We start from the raw sequence: 17,772 nt of genomic DNA, 5'->3' as shown, positions 1-17,772 counted from the left end.
GTGTGTGTGTGTGTGTGTGTGTGTGTGTGTGTGTGTGTGTGTGTGTGTGTGTGTGTGTGTGTGTGTGTGTGTGTGTGTGCCTTTAGAGAAACGCTTTAACACAAAGTGAAGTCATATCTTCAAAGTGCCTTTAAAATACTACAGCTTGGTACAGAGGATGCAGTGTCGGGGGAGAGTGGGGAGGGCGGCAAAGTCCCCTGGAGTGAGCGACAAGATTACAGACCTACCCCCCGTCTGATGTGTGTGGTAGTGAGTGATGGTCTGTGTGTAGTTGAGCATGCTTGTAGGAGTGCGTGTCTGTGTGGGGCAGGGGGTCAGACTGAACGCCGCTGTCTGATAAAGACGGGACAGGATCCAGGCTGTTGTCTGCTGGATACAGCTGCATCACCGCCCCCTCCTGGGCACCTTCCTTACTGCACGACTGACAGCTGCAGCGGAAGATCCTCTCCACCAGCTTATCCACCCGGGGAGAGTCTTCGCTGCCCGGACAATCCAGCGTCACCTGTGCCAACACAAAGTTGCACACATGCATGTGTAAAGAGTGAGTTGAGAATTGAAAGTAACTCAGCAGAAAGATGAAATATTTATTGTTTCCTTGCATTGATTTGTATAGTATTTAAGTTAAGCTGTTATTTTGAATAATCTCAAGGTGTGATAATATATTTTATGTTTAAACAAGAGTATTTTCTTATAGTTTTCCCTCCATCACCTCCTATTTAACATGCTTATTATAAGATGGACTCCTGTGAATGCGTTAATGTGTCTTTGGTCCCACTAACCAGACTCTTGGTTCATAGTTTTGTTTTTGTTTTGCTGGATCTGTGTTTTCATACAAAGTTTATGACACTCGATGGAATAAAGAAATACTGGGAAAAGCCGGAAAATCAAATAAACAGAAAAATACACAACCCCCCTCCGTAAACCCAAGAGTTACACAAGCTCAGCCAGTTCTCCAGACCTCACGCAACTTCCCCCTCACTGTTTCTATTATCCAATGAAAATGATCATTCAGCAATTTTATCAAGAGCCAAAGCAGCGTGGAGCAGTATCCACTTTCATGAGAGCTGACTTTGTTTTGCCTCAAACTGAATTCTGTTTAAAGTCCTGAAACAACAATCACAACCGCAGGCGCAGACGTCCATTTCCAGATAATTAACTGTAAGGTGTGAGCGTGAAGGCACTTTTTCCCCCCGTCTTGTCTTGTGAAACAAAAAAACGTGCAGAAATTAATTAAACTATCTGGTAACGACTGTCTGCTCCAAGGTACAATATCTTTCCACTGAAACATGAGGTGACCTCACCTGCGGTCCCATCCACCGAGCCTACCTGGCAGCCTTCCAAACTACATACATCTCACCACAAAGCCTTTGTTTTTCTAAGAGTGGATTCCTTCTGGTTACAAGGGACAAAGAACCTTAAAATAATCTAAAACACAGGCTAAAGGTTCACGTCAGACAAAAGTAACTATGATCTATTCTGATCTCCTTTTCGAGATCTTCTGCTTTTTTGCTTTGCTGGTGAGGACAGCGTGCTTTCCACCCTTTATGTCGGAAACTTTGCGGTTTGTTTGCGACTCTGACAAGTCACTGTTGGTGTGGGGTTGCTAACTGACTAATGTCCAATAACTCTTACCACTTCCCACTGTGTCTGGGCAGGCATGCAGGAGTCACAGTGGACCAGAGACTCGGTTGACTGTGGAAATGTGTTGGGGACGCTGTAACTGAAACACTGACCCAGACAAGCTCTGCAAGAAAGAGGAGAGGGTTTATTATTTCTCATTCAACTACACAGAAGCAGCGTTCATGCCGAGCAAGAGTAAGAAGTAATAATTTCACCAAAAAAAGAGCCTGAAATGTGAACTGATTTACCAAGTCTGAGGATGCCAGGTAGCCTTGAGGCAAATCACAGAGACGTGTAATGCGTAAATGGGAATTACCAGCCAAGTTGTGATTTCAAGTGAAAGCCAGGATAAAGGTGATGGGAAAACGTGTTTTTCTACAATACTGTTCAAACAAATACAGGAAGGAATGCATATCAAGTTTTACTGAGAGAGCTTTATAGGAATTACAATGTATCTTTGACCAGCTTTCTCAGTCATGCACCCTGAAGGTATAAAGAACAGTTAGCTGTCGCCTGGCCTCAGAAAATCTTTTGTATAGAAAAGTACAGTAAATAGTTCACAATAAAAACACCGTGTACTCCTGTTTGTCTGACAATTGCTTCAGGAACTTTTTGGGACTTTTAAATATATATATGTATATATATATATATATATATATATATATATATATATATATATATATATATATATATATATATATAATATTATTTAATGACTTCTCCTGAAATCTGTCAAAAACATCTTTCTTTTTTAAAACCTGCCCTATCCAGCTGTTTTAGATAACACATTTATGTTATGGTCTGGATCCTTTGTTGTGCCAAACACATTTACTTTGCCACGAGGGATGCTGTTTTTTTGTTGTTGTTGTTGTTGTTGTTGTTGTTGTTGTTGTTTTTATGCTTGTTTTATTATTCACACTGTTGTTTTCTCTATGGTTATATAAACCCCTGTCGGTGCTGACAGGGGGTGAGGGCGAGGTTAGCAACAGAGTTTACAGATTACAAGTAAATAACTGTAGTTTGACATCTTAATCTTAATTTTAAAAAGTTTATGTATAACAACTATAATTATATTTCAGCATTAAAAATGTCATTTTTATTAACATGCCTCTGCATGCTGGTGAATAAACATTACAGAAACATTTTAAAAAATCGCTTTTGAGTGATTAACAATACTGTTAATTTTGGGCTGTGGCATAAACACTGTGTGGTGGTCAGTTAAATTTGTTAGATTTATGTTTTAGGCAAGAACCAAAGGTCCTGCGTCACAGTTATTGCAATTTTGTTGTTTCTTTATTTAGTTAGTTTTTATTTCCAGGGCTGGTACTATTTATCAATGAGACAGCATTATAGACTGAGATTAGCCATTTGCGCATCTATCGATATTTGCGTTTATAAAAATACAGAATGTCGGCATTGCATAGTTTGTCTACCAGAGGGCACTCTACAACTTCCCTGTTGGCAACGTGTTTGAAATGCCACAAACAACAATCAGCTGATCAGAGCAGAATCGGGAAGAGCATATATGAGTAAATAAATAACTACATGTGACAAATGTTAGGCATATCTGTGTGTCTGGAAGGAGCAAAATATCGGCTGATATTCTGGATATCGGTATCGGTCAGGCTCTATTTATTTCTATATGTTTAAAGTTTTTGCTTGTTTAGTTTCAGTTAGTTTCCAGACTGTGTTTGATTGTTTGGTTTAGTTTAGTTTTACTAAACTTGAGCTACTTTCAGAGGTGGGTTTCGTATTTTTAAATGTGAAACTATGGATGCTGTTTGTCAGGGGCAACATTTACACGTTCAGCACACAAACACAACTCTTTGTGAAGATGACTCAGAGTGTACACACGTCCTGAGTTATCTCTGGTTCCATTTTATTTAGTTTTGTAACTACACAAAATAACTGTAGTAAGAGGATGTTTTGGCTGCTCCCTTATTTCCCAGGGGTCGCCGCAGCGGATTGATCCACGCTGGATTTGACACAGATGTGACGTCATTTATGTCGGCGCAAGCTTTTAACCCCATGACTCTGGGTCTGTCCTCCCGACCTCAGATCAGGGATCTTTTGCATAGATAAACGTGTTTTCTACTATCATGCTAGCTGTTTTGCTCTTTGTAGTTTGCTTTTAAAAAAGTCAATTACCTAAAGGTATTGCCATACCTAAAGGTTTTGCACACATAATTTTGGTTTTAGTTCCGTTAAAAAACATATGAACAACTCCAGGCTTATGCATGACTATCTCTTCCAAAGAACATCTTGTCATTAGCTTCCTCTCTGAATGCAGCCGTCTAGTCATGCACACAGATTTAATAAATATGGACTGAGACAAACTTTTTATTTGGCTTTTAGCAGACGCGCACTCTGCTGGAGCTCGTTTGAGCACCACAGTCTTTTTAAAGAAACTTTTTGGCTAAGAACAAAGACATATTTAGTGATTGCCGATTAAACAATGTGCCCTACAAACTGAATGAGGCATGACTCTTAATAGCGTAACCTAATGATATCAAGGCATTTCTCCTTTATTTGTTTTCAGCTGCACTGAGAGATAATCGGACAGAGAGGGCCTTCATCCTGACCTGTTTTGAATAGAGCGAGGCTGACATCCCGTGTGCCCGACTATCTGTGTGATGTTCTTGGCTTCGCACCAGGCGCTCTTGTCAGGGAACAGCGCCAGGCGGTTGATGTGTGCAGGCGGTGCCGCTGAATACAGTGCAAACAGTGCGCAGCAAATCTGAATCCTCTCCCACATGACTGCACCTAAAGGAGCAGAAAACCACAACACGCCGCCGCTCTGTTAACTCTGTGAAAGGCAAAGTCTCGTCACGCCATCTGTTGCCTGCAGGTCACATAGCGCCAGTTTTCTGAACTTTGCATGTCCCTGCTCATGTGGATTGACAACTTCCTGGTGCCTATAGCATCTTACAACCCACACGTCTTTGTGCATCAGTCAGATTGTTTCTTCTTACCAGGTTTGGTGCATTTGATTGGATACAGACTTGTTGAACGTGTGCAGTGAGGACGTTAAAATGGGTTTATAGTGTCAGAGAATAGAGGGGATACAATGGGAATGGGAGGCAAAGCTCTCCTCTGTTTCGCTCTCTTCTTTAAAAATGCCTCAGCCATTAACGTCATTTACAAGCTACAAAATCGTTTTCTCCTGGTGCTTATTAAAAGTGTCTGGATGTGGTCACCCACATCCACTGTTTTACACGCTTTTTAGCACTTCAATATGTCTGCGACTCTAAAGGATCAATTCTGGAGACAGAGAGCCTACAAGAGGCTGCTGTGGTGGGCTGTGAGACCGACGAAATGTTTTTAATAAAATAAATATATATGTTTATAATGTCCTGCTTTGACGGACTCCAGACTCTGGGTTTTAGCTTAAAAAAGAAGAGAGCGGGGTTTCAGCCGAAAGTCTGGAAAGCGTTACAATAATATACCAGTGTTTCATATACAATTATAAGGGAAGACACAGCTAAAATCTGTTTTCCCAAATAGTTGAGACCATTAAATCTGAATTTGAATTAACTTAGCATTCATGCGTTACATTTACATTTAACCTCCCAAAATTTTAAACATCCTTTAAAATAAACCAAAACATACAAAATGATCACACAACAGCCTCTGTATCTGTACAGTTATGTAAATGGGTTTTTTTCGTGGTAATTTTTTACTCCCAGAGTTAATTCAGCTCATTTAAGAAGGTGAGACGACCTCAAAGCGTCACTTGGATGTATAGCGGTTATATCATGGGGTTACTTTCTAAAGTAATCAAGTACGTTCTCTTCAACAGCGCCGGGAGGTCAGTTGAGGCACTTACCACTGCTCACGAAAGCCGGGGAATTGAGCGCTTCGCCACGGTCCCGCTGAGCCGAGCCCCCCTCACCTAAACCCGGGTTGTCGGATATCACCGTGGGCTGGTAACTAAACAGTATGATCACGTGGTGAAAATCCCAGCACAGATTGTCATAAAACTGTCACATCATCCGGTAAGACAAGCAACCGTCCGATCAACCGAGAGAAAGAAGAAGAAGAAGATGGATGGGGAGCTGGGGCAGGGTATGAGCGCTATCTCATCTCCGAGTCCATCAGCTCAGACCGTCCCTCCCCTTTGTTCTCCTCCCGTCCCGGGTTGAATTCCCGTGTAACTGCGCCGAAAAACACTCTCCAACTTGTTGTCTTTTGTTGTAAAACTCTCAGGCTGGGTTTAGGCGCGGCTGAGCCCTCAGACAGGGGTCCTGCTGTGCCGTTTCTGGACGAGAGAAAGCAGGGAGGGAGGGGAAGTGCTGGAACGCTTTCAAATGTTTCCCTAAGCAGGAGTGATCGTGTTAACTAGACACACATGCAATTATGTGAATATTACACATACAGGGCATATTTCAAGTCACGCACACACATCTGGCATTGCTTTGATAACATATGTTTGGAAAATTGAAACATTAACAACACAATGTCTGATGAAATATAACTGGTAAACAGATGTGAAGCCCCTGCTGTGTTCGCCTTTATTCCCCCTAAACCACTAAAAAAAAAACTTCGGGATGATGAAATGACAATAGCTGGTTACTAACCAGAAGCTCAGAGGGTTTGATTTATTTCAGGCTCCACTTTGGAGTGAAACCACTGACAGACTCATGAGCAGTTGCTGAAATGCATTATGCTCTCCGGTTCTCCTGACTTGTGATTGGACTCCGTTCAAAACTAATTTAAAACGGAAACATAAGGGGACAAGCTTGGAGTTCGGCCTTTGGAGTCCATACCCAAAGTGAGATACTGATAGATGTCAGTGTCTTCTCTTGGTCTAAACCACTGACAGGAACCAAAATATATACATTCAGTGGGGAATCCGTTGTGAAAATATACAACATGCACACACACAGTGTTGAAATACAATCACTGGACACTTTATTAGATTTACCCTTTTGCCACAGAAATGCCTTAATTCTTTGTGGCATAAACGGAACAAAGTGCCAGAAAAAATCCTCAGAGATTTTGGTCCATATTAACAGCATCACACAGTTGCTGCACATCCATCATATGAATCTCTCAATACAAACACTCCCAAAGGTGCAAGGTGTTTGAGGTGTGATGGTGACAGTATGTTATCCTGCTGAAATTAAGCAGCCACTAGAAGATGGATACTTTGTGGTCATACGCTGTGTCACTGCATCATTCCATGTTTGGCACTGATCACCACCTGCACTCATGTATATATCTTTCTATGTAGCACTCTTAATTCTTATTCTCATGTATATATCTCATGTATATCTCATGCACATATCTTTCTACGTAGCACTTTTAATTCTTATTGCTACTTTTATTTTTTCATGTCTATTTAAGTGCTATTTATGACACTATGTTTGCACTGAAGCACCGCAGCAATTTCCTAATGTTGTAAACCTGCTCAACATTTGGCAATAAACCCCTTTCTGATTCTGATCTGATAAAGGGTTGGATGTGGTCAGAAACTATACTCAGGTAGGCTGTGGTGTTTAAAGGATGTTCAGTTTGGTGCTGAGGCAGCCCAAAGTGTGCCGGGAAGATCTCCTCCACATGCTTACACCACTACCACCAACCCGAACCACTGATACAAGCAAGTTTGAATCCATGCATTCATGTTGTTTATTATTACCACATCTGATCCTACCATCTGGTTGTCGCAGGAGAAATCCAGAGATGTTGATCTGCAAATTTTCTGTTTCCCAGTTGTGGTGACCCCTGTGAGAACTGTAGCCTAAATTTTCTGTTCTTAGCTAACAGATGTGTCCTCTGGTGTGGTCTTCTGCTGCTGTAGCAGCTCTTCTGTATACCTTAGCTGAGTTGATTGTTTGAGTAAGCAACAGTATGCTTTCATATCAGTTTGAAGCAGTCTGGTCATTCTCCTTTGATATAATCGAGGCATTTTTACTCAGACAGCTGATGCTGAACGGATATTTCCTCTGTTCAAACCATCATCAGATGGCTGTGTGAGAAAATCCCAGCAGATCAGCAGTTTCTGAAATATTCAGACCAGAATGTCTGGCAACAATTCCATCCTTCTTCTCTGTTCTGATGCTCGACGATGTTTGAACTTCACGGTATTTTTGACCATGTCTATGTGCCTAAATGTGTTAGCTTTACTGCCATGTGATTGGCTGATTAGACCCCTAACCAGCTGCAGCAGATGACTGCCCCTCCCTGAGCCTGGTTCTGCCAGAGGTTTCTATTTTAAAGTCCCCAGGTGCTTGCCCTAGATTTTGGGGGGTTTCTCACCTTACAATATAAATGCTTTGAGGTAACTGCTGTTGTGATTTGGCACTTTGTGAATAAAACTGAACTTAATATTTGGGTTAATAGGCAGTTTAACACGTGTAACTAATTAAGCAGCCATGCATGTGAATAAAACTGTGCCAGATGATCGTTATTAAGAATTATACAGGTTTAACTAATGAGTAAGAAGTGCAATTTAAGATGCTTGTACGCTTTTACTTTATTATTGATTGCTGCCGTCATAACATTATAAGGTTAAAAATTTATGAGTTATACCTTTAAAAGTAATATTTTGAACGCATACTTCAATTAAATTCAATTTACAATCTGTCATAACAAGACATAAATTAATGTACAAATGTTTTAGTGAAATGAATAAATTAACACAGCATAGCACTTATGGGACGATCTTTTTCCTCTCTAATTTACTAATAATAGAGTGTCCTGGGGTTTAGTGTTACTACTTTTACTTAAGTAACTGAGCCAAGCTGTGGTAACTACATGGAAATAGGTCCATTAGTCTTGTTTTATGTATAAAATCTGCTAAAAGGAAAACGTAAACTAAATGTGTACTTCACTCCTCTTTACCTTATCACCTCTGGTAACATCATGCTAACATTTTCCACGGCAACTCCAAGCTGGAGTCTTGCCCGAGCACATGCATGGCACATCTGGATCTGGTCTTGTACTTTGTGGCAGAAATTTGCAAGCATTGACAATTTTAGCCATTAGATGAGTAGTTGGTATTAGGTAGTGTTACTGGTCTTGTAATTATGGTTCATCATGGAGAACGTTGAGACACGTATAGCCTTTGGGTTTTGGCTGCTTTATTACACCTCAGCTGGGTCACCACTCACCTCCCCCTCCAGTTCCCACACACACACTGGCATCCTGTTCCTGCACTTCTACCGACCACTGCACCTTTGCTCACAGGTGTTCAGCTTGGCATGCGTTCATCAGCCCCCCTATCGGTTTCATGCTTCACTTACAAACAAATATTTTAATGGACAGGGGATGAGTGACACGGCTTAATTTCTGACAGGCTTACTCTGTGCCTGATGCATTGCAGCACACCAGCTCTGAAGAAACAGGCCTTTGAATGCTTGGGGAATGAATATGATTCCATTGTGTGCAGGAATGTATGTGCCGGGAAAACCGTTACTGTGATGAAGAGGGAAAATATGAGCGTGTGTAATAGAGAGTGCATGCAGCAGTATTTTCTTTGATGTGAAAGTGTACGGCATGTGTTGTGTTCAGACGTGCAAAGTGCAGAACTCACCTGTTAGTAATAAGCTCCAGTCTAGAAATGGCATTTCTCTGCATTCCTCAGATTCTGCTTCACCAGGGGGCTGGATAAACGTGTGCATGTGCACACGCTCACACAAACAATTTCTCTTCTCTCCCAGCAGCCCGCAAAACCACACATTAGTGATCAATCACACTCACAACAATCTCGCCAAGCAGACACGCAGCCAATGAATACACAGGACAGAAGAGATTCCTCCCAGTATGTTTTCTCCTAATCTCTGATGAAAACTGTCACAGTCATAGCAAGCAACCCAAAACAGGGCTCCACAGCAGGCCGCAGCCTGTTTGGTCTACTATGAATAAAAACCAGACTGGGTTTCTTTCTTCTCGATATCAGAAAGAGATATAGGCATCCATGACATAAACTAGCGGCTGATATGTGAATGCAAACATAGCTTCTTTCCGATTTTTCTCCTGTCAGTGCTCGGGTTTGTTCATCTAACAGTTGATCCCCCTTTATTTCACCATTCTGCACAACTTTTAATCCTCCCACTCTCCGAGAGGGCTGCAGATGCTGAACCTGGCCCTCATTCCAAAACAGCAGGAGCTCGAGTCTCCCAGCTCATTAACACACAAAATTACCTCCCACCCCCAAACCACACTTCATTCTTCTCGAACATTCGCACAGAAAAACCGAGGAGACAAAGCTTTTTCCCACAATGACTTTATTAAATATATATTTAATGTTTTATAAACACAGTGTGGGCATCATTGCAGATTAATACCAGTGCAGCAAAAAAACCCCAAAAAAACTCAATCCCCCCCAAAAACAAGCATTACAATAAACAGATGAGAAAGCCCTCGTCATCTTCAGTCCTTCATTACTGGTCCTGAAAAATGAACACAGAGGAGTCATGCAGCATGATGTGATCGTGTGTCACAGACCTCTGATAAACAATGAAAATTACACTGTGCGCTTACCTTAACCATGCGACCATGAATCAGATATGGTGACCTAAAGTCATGCTGGCAGTTGCTGTAGCCCATGCCCAGTCCCAAGCCTGAACCAAATGACAAAGGCCACGCGCGACCTAGCGGAGAAAAATAATCCCTGTTGGATGGCTTACTAAGAAAAGAAAAGAAGAGAAAGGAAAAGGAGGGTTTTCTGAAATAATACTTACGTTTAAAGACAATGAGCGAGAACACAATGCCAACACCGAGGCCCGTTACTGCAAAGAGAGAGAATTATTAGTGGTTTTATTAAACTACCTCCTATTGATTTGACTTTATTACTGAGGTAATGTGATCATCTCCCATCCAGCGTGAAAACTGGCCAGCTAAAAATCTGGTCGGCTGTAATGAGCGAATATTTGGTGCAGAAGTTGGAAGGTAGCGCCACTTAGCAAGACTAAACTAATGAGCAAAAGACAGGAATAAAGGGGAGGAAAGAAAAAAGAAAACACAGAAAACAACTTAGAAAGAAAGCAAAGCGTAAAAGGGGTTCAGGAGAGGGGGAACCAATCCAAAGAGGAGAAACGCAGAGAGCAGGAGAGGTGAGAGGTCAGTGGGTGCGCAGAGAGATTGCCAAAGTTGCTCGAACTCCTGAGTCCAGAGTGGGATCTTGAGGAGGAATGTGTTTGTGCGTTTAACTTCACCTCGCTGCAGGCCACACCACACCCAACAGCAGGCCAGCCAGCACAGAAAGCACATAAAAACAGCCATTTGGGCCCCTCCGACTCCTAATTGGATTCAGAGAGCTATGCAGCATGACCGGTGCGCCTGAACCAGAACCCTAAGACTGTTCCCCATTACACAGCTTACAAATGTCAAACAAGACCACAAAAGACTTTGCTCATCCTCTTTATCAGCACACATCAACAATAAATCATTCCTTCTGCTTCCATTTCAAGCAAAGATTTAGATGAAGTTAAGATTTGCCGTCTATTACAGCCACAGTCTTCCTTTGCTCTCCAGCCAGAGCATATTTTGAAGCCTCTTGATTTTCCACTGACTGTAATACAGTAAAAGCACTGGCAGAAACTGAGGGCAGATCAACATCTCATTTTGGCATCTTTCCTTTTGTCTTGACATCTCCAAAGGAGGGGTGGATTATAACAAAAACATTTGTGCTGGAGAAGAATGAAATACACAACCCACAGGGCTGAAAATACTCCACGTGCTTTGCCAGCAAATCAAGTCCAGAGCCTGTTAATTGGGTTGCTATTCATTTAATCATTAGCTGAAGTATTTTCTGCAAATGGTATCAATAAGTCACTTTTAATTACCCCGATTTACTGAATTTAGTTCAATTACAACTCGAGTCGTATACCCCTGGCAAATATTGTTGCATTGCAACACTGCAATTTTAAGATGATTTTGAGTGCATAGTTTCCTTTTAGAACTAATGATGATTCAGTGTGTTTGGACAGAGGCCACTGTTGAGGATCTGCTCTGCTTTAACTAAAGAAATTACTCTGCCAAACATGACAAGGTCATAACAATGTGAAATTGTAACAATATTTTCTTTTTATTCTGCAGCTCTACTCTGGACAGACCGCTTGTGTTTCCAGCTTTCAGCCTGGCTGGTGGGGTGCGTTTAGGGATAGCACAGCCTGGCATCACTAGACAAACGTGCAAACATGAATTAGTCGATTTAAACATAACGCAGAAAGCAGACGTCTTTGAATCAAACTCGCCCAAAATGAGACGCGCAGTTCCAAATAGCCCGGCGTAAACAAAGTCGGGAGGAAATCTGTTTGCACAGGAGATGCATTCTGCAGCAAGAAGTGAGACACAGATTCCCACATTCATCTGGTTCACATGACAGTGTTAGCAAAGTCTACCACTCGGATTACAACTGGAATATTTAAAACAACTATTGGATAGACAGCCAGGACAGACAAAAGACTGTCTCAGCGTTAGCAAGCAAGACTGTGGACTCGCAAGTCTTGTTCATATTCAGATTCATGGATTCATGGAAAAAATGCAAATAATCTTAGAAGTGTGTGACAGACGACCGAAGACCTTAAACTACAGATGATGCAACAATGAAAATAAGGCTCTACAAACAGGTCGACACCTGGAGGGAAAAAATACCCAAGAGCTCCTGAAGGATTGCTGAGTGAATTTTTTTCTGTAATAGTTTTGCCGTCCTGCACAATACTTTATACACATATAATAGTTTTTGCATTCCCGCTGACCCAAGCAGTCCGGTTATAATAGTAAAGTGCTCTGTAAATACAACAGAAAGCAGGAACAGTTTGACGCTTTTCTTACTCAACACTCTTTCTAAAAAGACCAATCTTGGAGAGTGCACAGCTGCTGGTTGTCAGCACAGCTGTATCTGCTCTTTCTGGTTAAAAAAGGTGAAGCTGTGGCTCATTTATGGTTGAATCTGTGTCATTGTGGCCATATCTAGATGTACCATAATTACATAAAACCTTCTTTGGGAGACGAGTTCAGAAAAACAGCAGCTTGGAAATCACCATGATGCGCAGTTGAAATCTTAACAACCACAGTTACAGCCCGTCTCAATCAGTGAGAACGGGGCTAAAGTAGCGCCTCTTAAACTGCAACGGTGCGGACTCGCGTCTTTAACAGCTAAAGCTGAGGGTGCACGGACATGTGTTGAGGCACCAACCATGAGCAGTCTATTATATAAAGTTTTAACCAACCTTTATGGATCAGAAGACAGACAAACATTTTTTTTTTAAAGTATGCAAAATGTAGTGGTAGGGAACACAAAAGCACCCCTGGCAAAATAAGCATCGGTTGGATATTTAGGGGTTTAGTTTGAAATGAAGCATTTATAAAATGTATTTATGCTGAATCACTTTTAAATAGCTGCATGCACACATAAGTCTTCCTGTTCCAACAATGTGATAGTGTTTCTAGAAATGACATGAATATTCACTATTAATGGCTGTTCTCATTAGCATTGTTTACAAGTTCCTCAAATTAAATACTTCATGTCCGGTAAACACCGTTTTTCCTGACTATGAAGAGGATGACGGCTCTTTTCTTAACACCACTCTACATGAAACTCAGTCCCTTTATAAAAAGAGCTTGATTTATTCATCTTGTTTTCATCACAGCTGTAAGAAAAATGTGATCTTTAGCTACATTTTGAGTCACAGTTCCCACTCTCTACTTTTATTTTGAAGCAAACATTATTTTAAATCATGCAACAGATTATCTAAATATTCTGAAGCTGTGAGAAAAAAAAATAGCATTATGTCTCGCTTTATTAAAATCCTGGGAGTTCTTAACACATCAAGGATAGGATAAACACACAAGCTTGAATGAATATAAATGTAGGATCAGCTAAGCTATTTTTTTAACAACCCCCTGAGCAGAGCATGTACTGCAGTGTTTCTCTGGCTACCAGACACACCTTGGCACAGCTGGCAATTTGCTCCACTGAGCACGAAGCAGTGCCACGATGCAGATGTTTTCCTCCCAGCAAGATTACACATTTTATTGTGCTAAGACTGACGTCATTAGGTGTATCTTTGAACAGATGTTTTGCCAGTCTAAGTGTTTTAGTGCTGGACCAACACTGAACAGAATACCACAGAAGACCCCATGGCGGTGTGCTCACTGTAACTCATTGGTGGTTCACCAGCAGTGACTTTCACTGAGGGCCAGAGCCCAGTGAAGAAAGTAAAACATCTATAAATTTCAATAATGCTCTCACTGTGAAAGAAATCCCTGCTTGTGTTGTTGCATAACTGATGGTTCTGGCAATTTAAGCCTGTCTGCTGCAAACTGTTCAATACTGTGTATTGTTATTTTGCCATGAAATTTATGGATATTAAATATCAAAGAGATAATGGTGAAAAATTAAGCTTTTGTTAAGTCAACAAGTAGAAGAAAGACTTGCTCATTCACGCTCTTCTCTCAGTGCTTCACTTCCTGCTAATAATGGGCTAAATTTATCTAATTAAAATAAATAATATTAAACAAAATTACATAAAATTGTTTTAACAATTAGCTCGCAAAACAGTGAACTAAAAATGAGACTTCCCCCTTTTTTACTCTGAACTGCATGCCAACATTTTTCTTCGTTCAAAAAAAGAAAAATGAAAAAAAAAATCTTTACAAACATCTTTACACTACAAATATGAAATTCTTAAAACATCTGTTTTTGATTTTTGCGTAAACTTTAACTGCCAAATGAATGCCTGGTGTGAATAAAGATTCAAGTTCAAAAAATGAATAAAAACCAGTAAAACTAGTTCAAAGGTCACCTGACTACACCTCTTCTTTTCAGCGAGCCTGACGTAAAGCGCAGATTACAGTAGTCTTAGCAAAGCAGCGGAGAAAATTAATTAAAAAAATAAATAAATAGAACAGAGCCCATATAGCCTGACCTCCACAACGGAAAAATAAAAAACAACAAAAAACAGCAGTGCAATAAACCAGGTGTACATGCAAAAAACACAGAGGCAAAGAAATGAGGTGTTCATATTAAGATTTATATCAAATGTATATACAAAAAATAAATGTTATCTGCTCCCTACATATTACAACTTTAAATGTTTGTATACAGACACTGATGTCACAAACCTGTACTTAGATTAACTGTGATAAACAACTATGTTATTGTCATATAAATAGATATTTAAGGTGTGGAAAAAAGACACTGATAGATTGTTAACTAGCATTTACAAAACCAAATAAACCAAACAAAATTGTTATTTGGTTGTTATCTGACAGACTGACCATAAAAAACTTGGTATTTTAACAGGTTCTTTTTTAAAAATGTCCTTTTGTTTTTTCTTTAAGTTTACTCTCAGTTTCCAGAGCAGGTTTTCTTGTGTCAGTTTACTTTCTGTTGTTCATGTTTAATTTTAGTTTCGTTTTTATTATTTTTCCTGTTATTTTTTTAATTTAATTTAAAAAATTTATTATTAGTGTATAGCAGAAAATCAGTGCAGGAATTACATAAAAAAATACACTTTCTGTAAGCTGTTGACTGACAGTGTTGTAGACACCCAGAGTCTCAATAAACGGATCCATCAAAGCCTCGTCAGGAAAGCTGTGAGAAGTTTTGTTTAATTAAACTAACAAGTAATATAAATAAGGATATTGCCGCTTCGTTTTTGTTTTGTTTTATTTTAGTTAGTTATTTTCCAGGTTCGCAGAATTGTTTTAGGTTGTTTTAATTTCATTTAACAAATTTTATTAGTTTGTATATCCCTTCTGTAACTGCAGACATTGCTTGGTTTTATAACTAAAATAAATTATTCGGTCCTTATAATCGCTGTAAGATACTGATTAAGGCTGCAAGTAGTGGAGAAAGGGCAGGTAGATCAAGAGAGTCCAAAAACAGATAAATTAATCTGCTTTAGGGCGTGACTTCGCACACTTTCCCACTCAAACACAGGTAATAACTTCCACCTCGTGGCTATGTCTGCTTTTTTATGATATAATACTACAGAGTTAACAAATATTAAGTTTCATCTGTACAGCAGACAACTTTGACCTTAGTGTCACACTAAGGTCCAGCTAAAATGACTTCTCGCTCGGCTCTGACCTGTAGTGCGCCTTATTCTCCAGGTTTCACACACAGCCAAGTGTTTAATAAGAGCAGCAAACAATTACACTGCGTGTATAAAAAGAAATTAACCTGTTTTCACCGCTGTGTCAGCAAGGCAGCGGTCCCACTTCCGCGCGTGTTCGTCTGCCATGTTTTCTGCAGTCAGGAAGATCTCGCGAGAAAAGCATGAAGTCACATGACTCATTCCTTCAGGGCTCCTTCAGTGTATGTGTTGTCCGGTAATAACACGTCAGTATTCCGGCTTTTGCCATTCACTTTCCTTTATCTTTTCATTCGTTTTCTTCTTTTTAGCTTTTATGAAATTAAAATTACAACTTTAAATTGTAATTACTTGGCGTGGTTTTTGTTTTGTTTTATTAATTGATCTACAATAAGGGCTGTCACTAAAGTTAGCTTCATGCCTGAGGTAAAGCCTCATCTCCCACAGAAGTACCTGGAAAAGGTTATTCATGCTTTTTAATCACTTCCCGCCTGGACTACTGTAATTCCCTGGATTTTGGTATACAACAATCATATATCCTTCAGTTAGTCCAGAATTTACCAGCTCGCCTTATACTGGTATTAAAAAACTTGAACCCAGCACACTGGGCCTGCCATTTCTTCATTGGCTCCCTTCATTGGAATTGATTTTTATATTTTATTACTTACATTTAAAGCTTTAAATGGACTGGCATCTTTGTATCTGTCAGAGCTGCTTCACATTCACACAATTATAAGAGCTCAGACGTCGTCTAACCAGTTCCTCCTATGCAAACTTAAAACAGAGAGGTGATCGAGCTTTTGCAGCAACAGCACCAGGTCTATACAATACCTCTCAAAATCCACACAGCTCAGACAGTAAACACATTTAAGTTGTTATTAGAAATGCATTTGTTCTCCTTGGCGTTGGGCTCCAGTGTGACATTCTTTTAGACAAATGCAATTTATTATTATTTTTTATTCTATTGTCTTTTAATGTTGGGTATTGTGCTCAAATTTTATGGATATTATTGTGGTTTATCTATATAAATACTATATACTATTAAAGTGCAGCACTTTGATCAGCTCTGTTGTTTCAAAAGTGCTATATAACTACATTTGACCTTTGACTTTTTGATTTCTTAATCATTCAGTTAGACACAAACACTGTATTTGAGAAAAAGTTACTAAGAGTTTGTATCCGGCTTCATGTTGCAGCATATTTGCTATGATGTAAACAGTCCAAATTATTTACCTCTGAGTAATCACTGAGACATCTGTAAATGATGAAGACATTTTTTCTGGGTTATATTTGACCTTACCTTAAAACTTCCACTTTGATTAGTTGATTAGTCATCTCGCCCAAACGCATATGTGTGCAGGAAATTCTGCATGCATTCACAAAGTGTTGCACATCAGATGTGTGCAGGCCAGGGTTTTCAGTTTAATGCAACCACAATTAAAAGAAATAAACAAAGTTGCCACTGAAATTGGTTGCCCGTGTGATTATATATGCTATGTGTTAAGTAAGAATTTAGCCTTTTTTCTTATTTTATTTTCTCAGAAACACCCTGTGTGTAACACTGATTGTTTATGCTGGAAGTGGAGCTGTTCCAAACACTCAGTAATATACAGATGTTAGTGAAGTTTGCAGGCAGGTTTCTAATTTGCAAACAAAATAGGATGTACGCAGCTTCTTTATAGGGGGAGAACCTAGTTGGCATAATGTCATTATATGCAAAAGTCTTAACCCGCCCCCGGTTTCTTTATATTTTGTTTCCTTGGAGACACAGACTTTCTTATACATTTTTTAAAGTGTTCTTGACCAATAGCTCTCCAGGCTTTCTGAAGGTCTTTCAAAGTTTTTCTTTGGACACTGGCTGCTTTTTCGCTCATTTTCAGTCTAGTTTTTTCAGGGTGATGTTTATTTTCTCTGTTAAGCCACTTATCACTGACCTATGAATCATTCAAGCATAAGGGAAGGACTCTTATGCTTGAATGATTCCGAAGACACAACACTGGGACGAACCAGTATTGTGTCTACAGACAACAGACAACTTAGCAAAGTACTGATTTTAAATTACATCTTTAGGCACTTTGTTGCTAGCAGCTTGTCACACATAAAGAAA

At 39.9% G+C, this 17,772-nt stretch overlaps 2 protein-coding genes across 2 annotated transcripts; both read right to left on the bottom strand.

The window, feature by feature from the left end:
* Positions 1-7: 7 nt before the first annotated feature.
* nbl1 (NBL1, DAN family BMP antagonist) lies at positions 8-5,899 on the bottom strand. The gene is made up of 4 exons (XM_005941471.3): positions 5,447-5,899; positions 4,203-4,383; positions 1,633-1,744; positions 8-502 (listed from the first exon to the last, which is right to left on the bottom strand). Exons 2-4 carry the CDS (start codon positions 4,373-4,375, stop codon positions 224-226), a joined length of 564 nt encoding a protein of 187 aa, XP_005941533.1. The 5' UTR covers positions 4,376-4,383; positions 5,447-5,899; the 3' UTR covers positions 8-223.
* A 4,039-nt stretch (positions 5,900-9,938) lies between these two features.
* Positions 9,939-15,880, bottom strand: micos10 (mitochondrial contact site and cristae organizing system subunit 10). Its single transcript, XM_005941470.3, has 4 exons — positions 15,755-15,880; positions 10,305-10,352; positions 10,105-10,214; positions 9,939-10,013 (listed from the first exon to the last, which is right to left on the bottom strand). The coding sequence occupies exons 1-4, from the start codon at positions 15,867-15,869 to the stop codon at positions 10,005-10,007; spliced, it is 282 nt and encodes a 93-aa protein (XP_005941532.3). The 5' UTR covers positions 15,870-15,880; the 3' UTR covers positions 9,939-10,004.
* Between the last annotated feature and the right edge of the window lie 1,892 nt (positions 15,881-17,772).

The sequence above is a fragment of the Haplochromis burtoni genome, unplaced genomic scaffold, assembly GCF_018398535.1.
Source record: "Haplochromis burtoni strain Fernald_Lab_line unplaced genomic scaffold, NCSU_Asbu1 Contig_300, whole genome shotgun sequence".
Lineage (NCBI taxonomy): Eukaryota > Metazoa > Chordata > Actinopteri > Cichliformes > Cichlidae > Haplochromis > Haplochromis burtoni.
Note: the sequence above shows the minus strand (reverse complement) of the source record. Positions and strands in the feature narration are given on the sequence as shown.

What these genes read in the sequence shown, in the direction of transcription:
- nbl1 (XM_005941471.3), bottom strand. Translation starts at nt 4,375, where the DNA reads ATGTGGGAGAGGATTCAGATTTGCTGCGCACTGTTTGCACTGTATTCA. An exon ending in CCTCGCTCTATTCAAAACAG is followed by an intron (nt 1,745 to 4,202) that starts GTCAGGATGAAG and finishes TCTTTCTTGCAG; the next exon opens with AGCTTGTCTGGGTCAGTGTT. An exon ending in CCCAGACACAGTGGGAAGTG is followed by an intron (nt 503 to 1,632) that starts GTAAGAGTTATT and finishes GTGTTGGCACAG; the next exon opens with GTGACGCTGGATTGTCCGGG.
- micos10 (XM_005941470.3), bottom strand. Translation starts at nt 15,869, where the DNA reads ATGAGTCATGTGACTTCATGCTTTTCTCGCGAGATCTTCCTGACTGCA. An exon ending in TGACACAGCGGTGAAAACAG is followed by an intron (nt 10,353 to 15,754) that starts GTTAATTTCTTT and finishes CTCTCTTTGCAG; the next exon opens with TAACGGGCCTCGGTGTTGGC. An exon ending in CTCGCTCATTGTCTTTAAAC is followed by an intron (nt 10,215 to 10,304) that starts GTAAGTATTATT and finishes TTTCTCCGCTAG; the next exon opens with GTCGCGCGTGGCCTTTGTCA.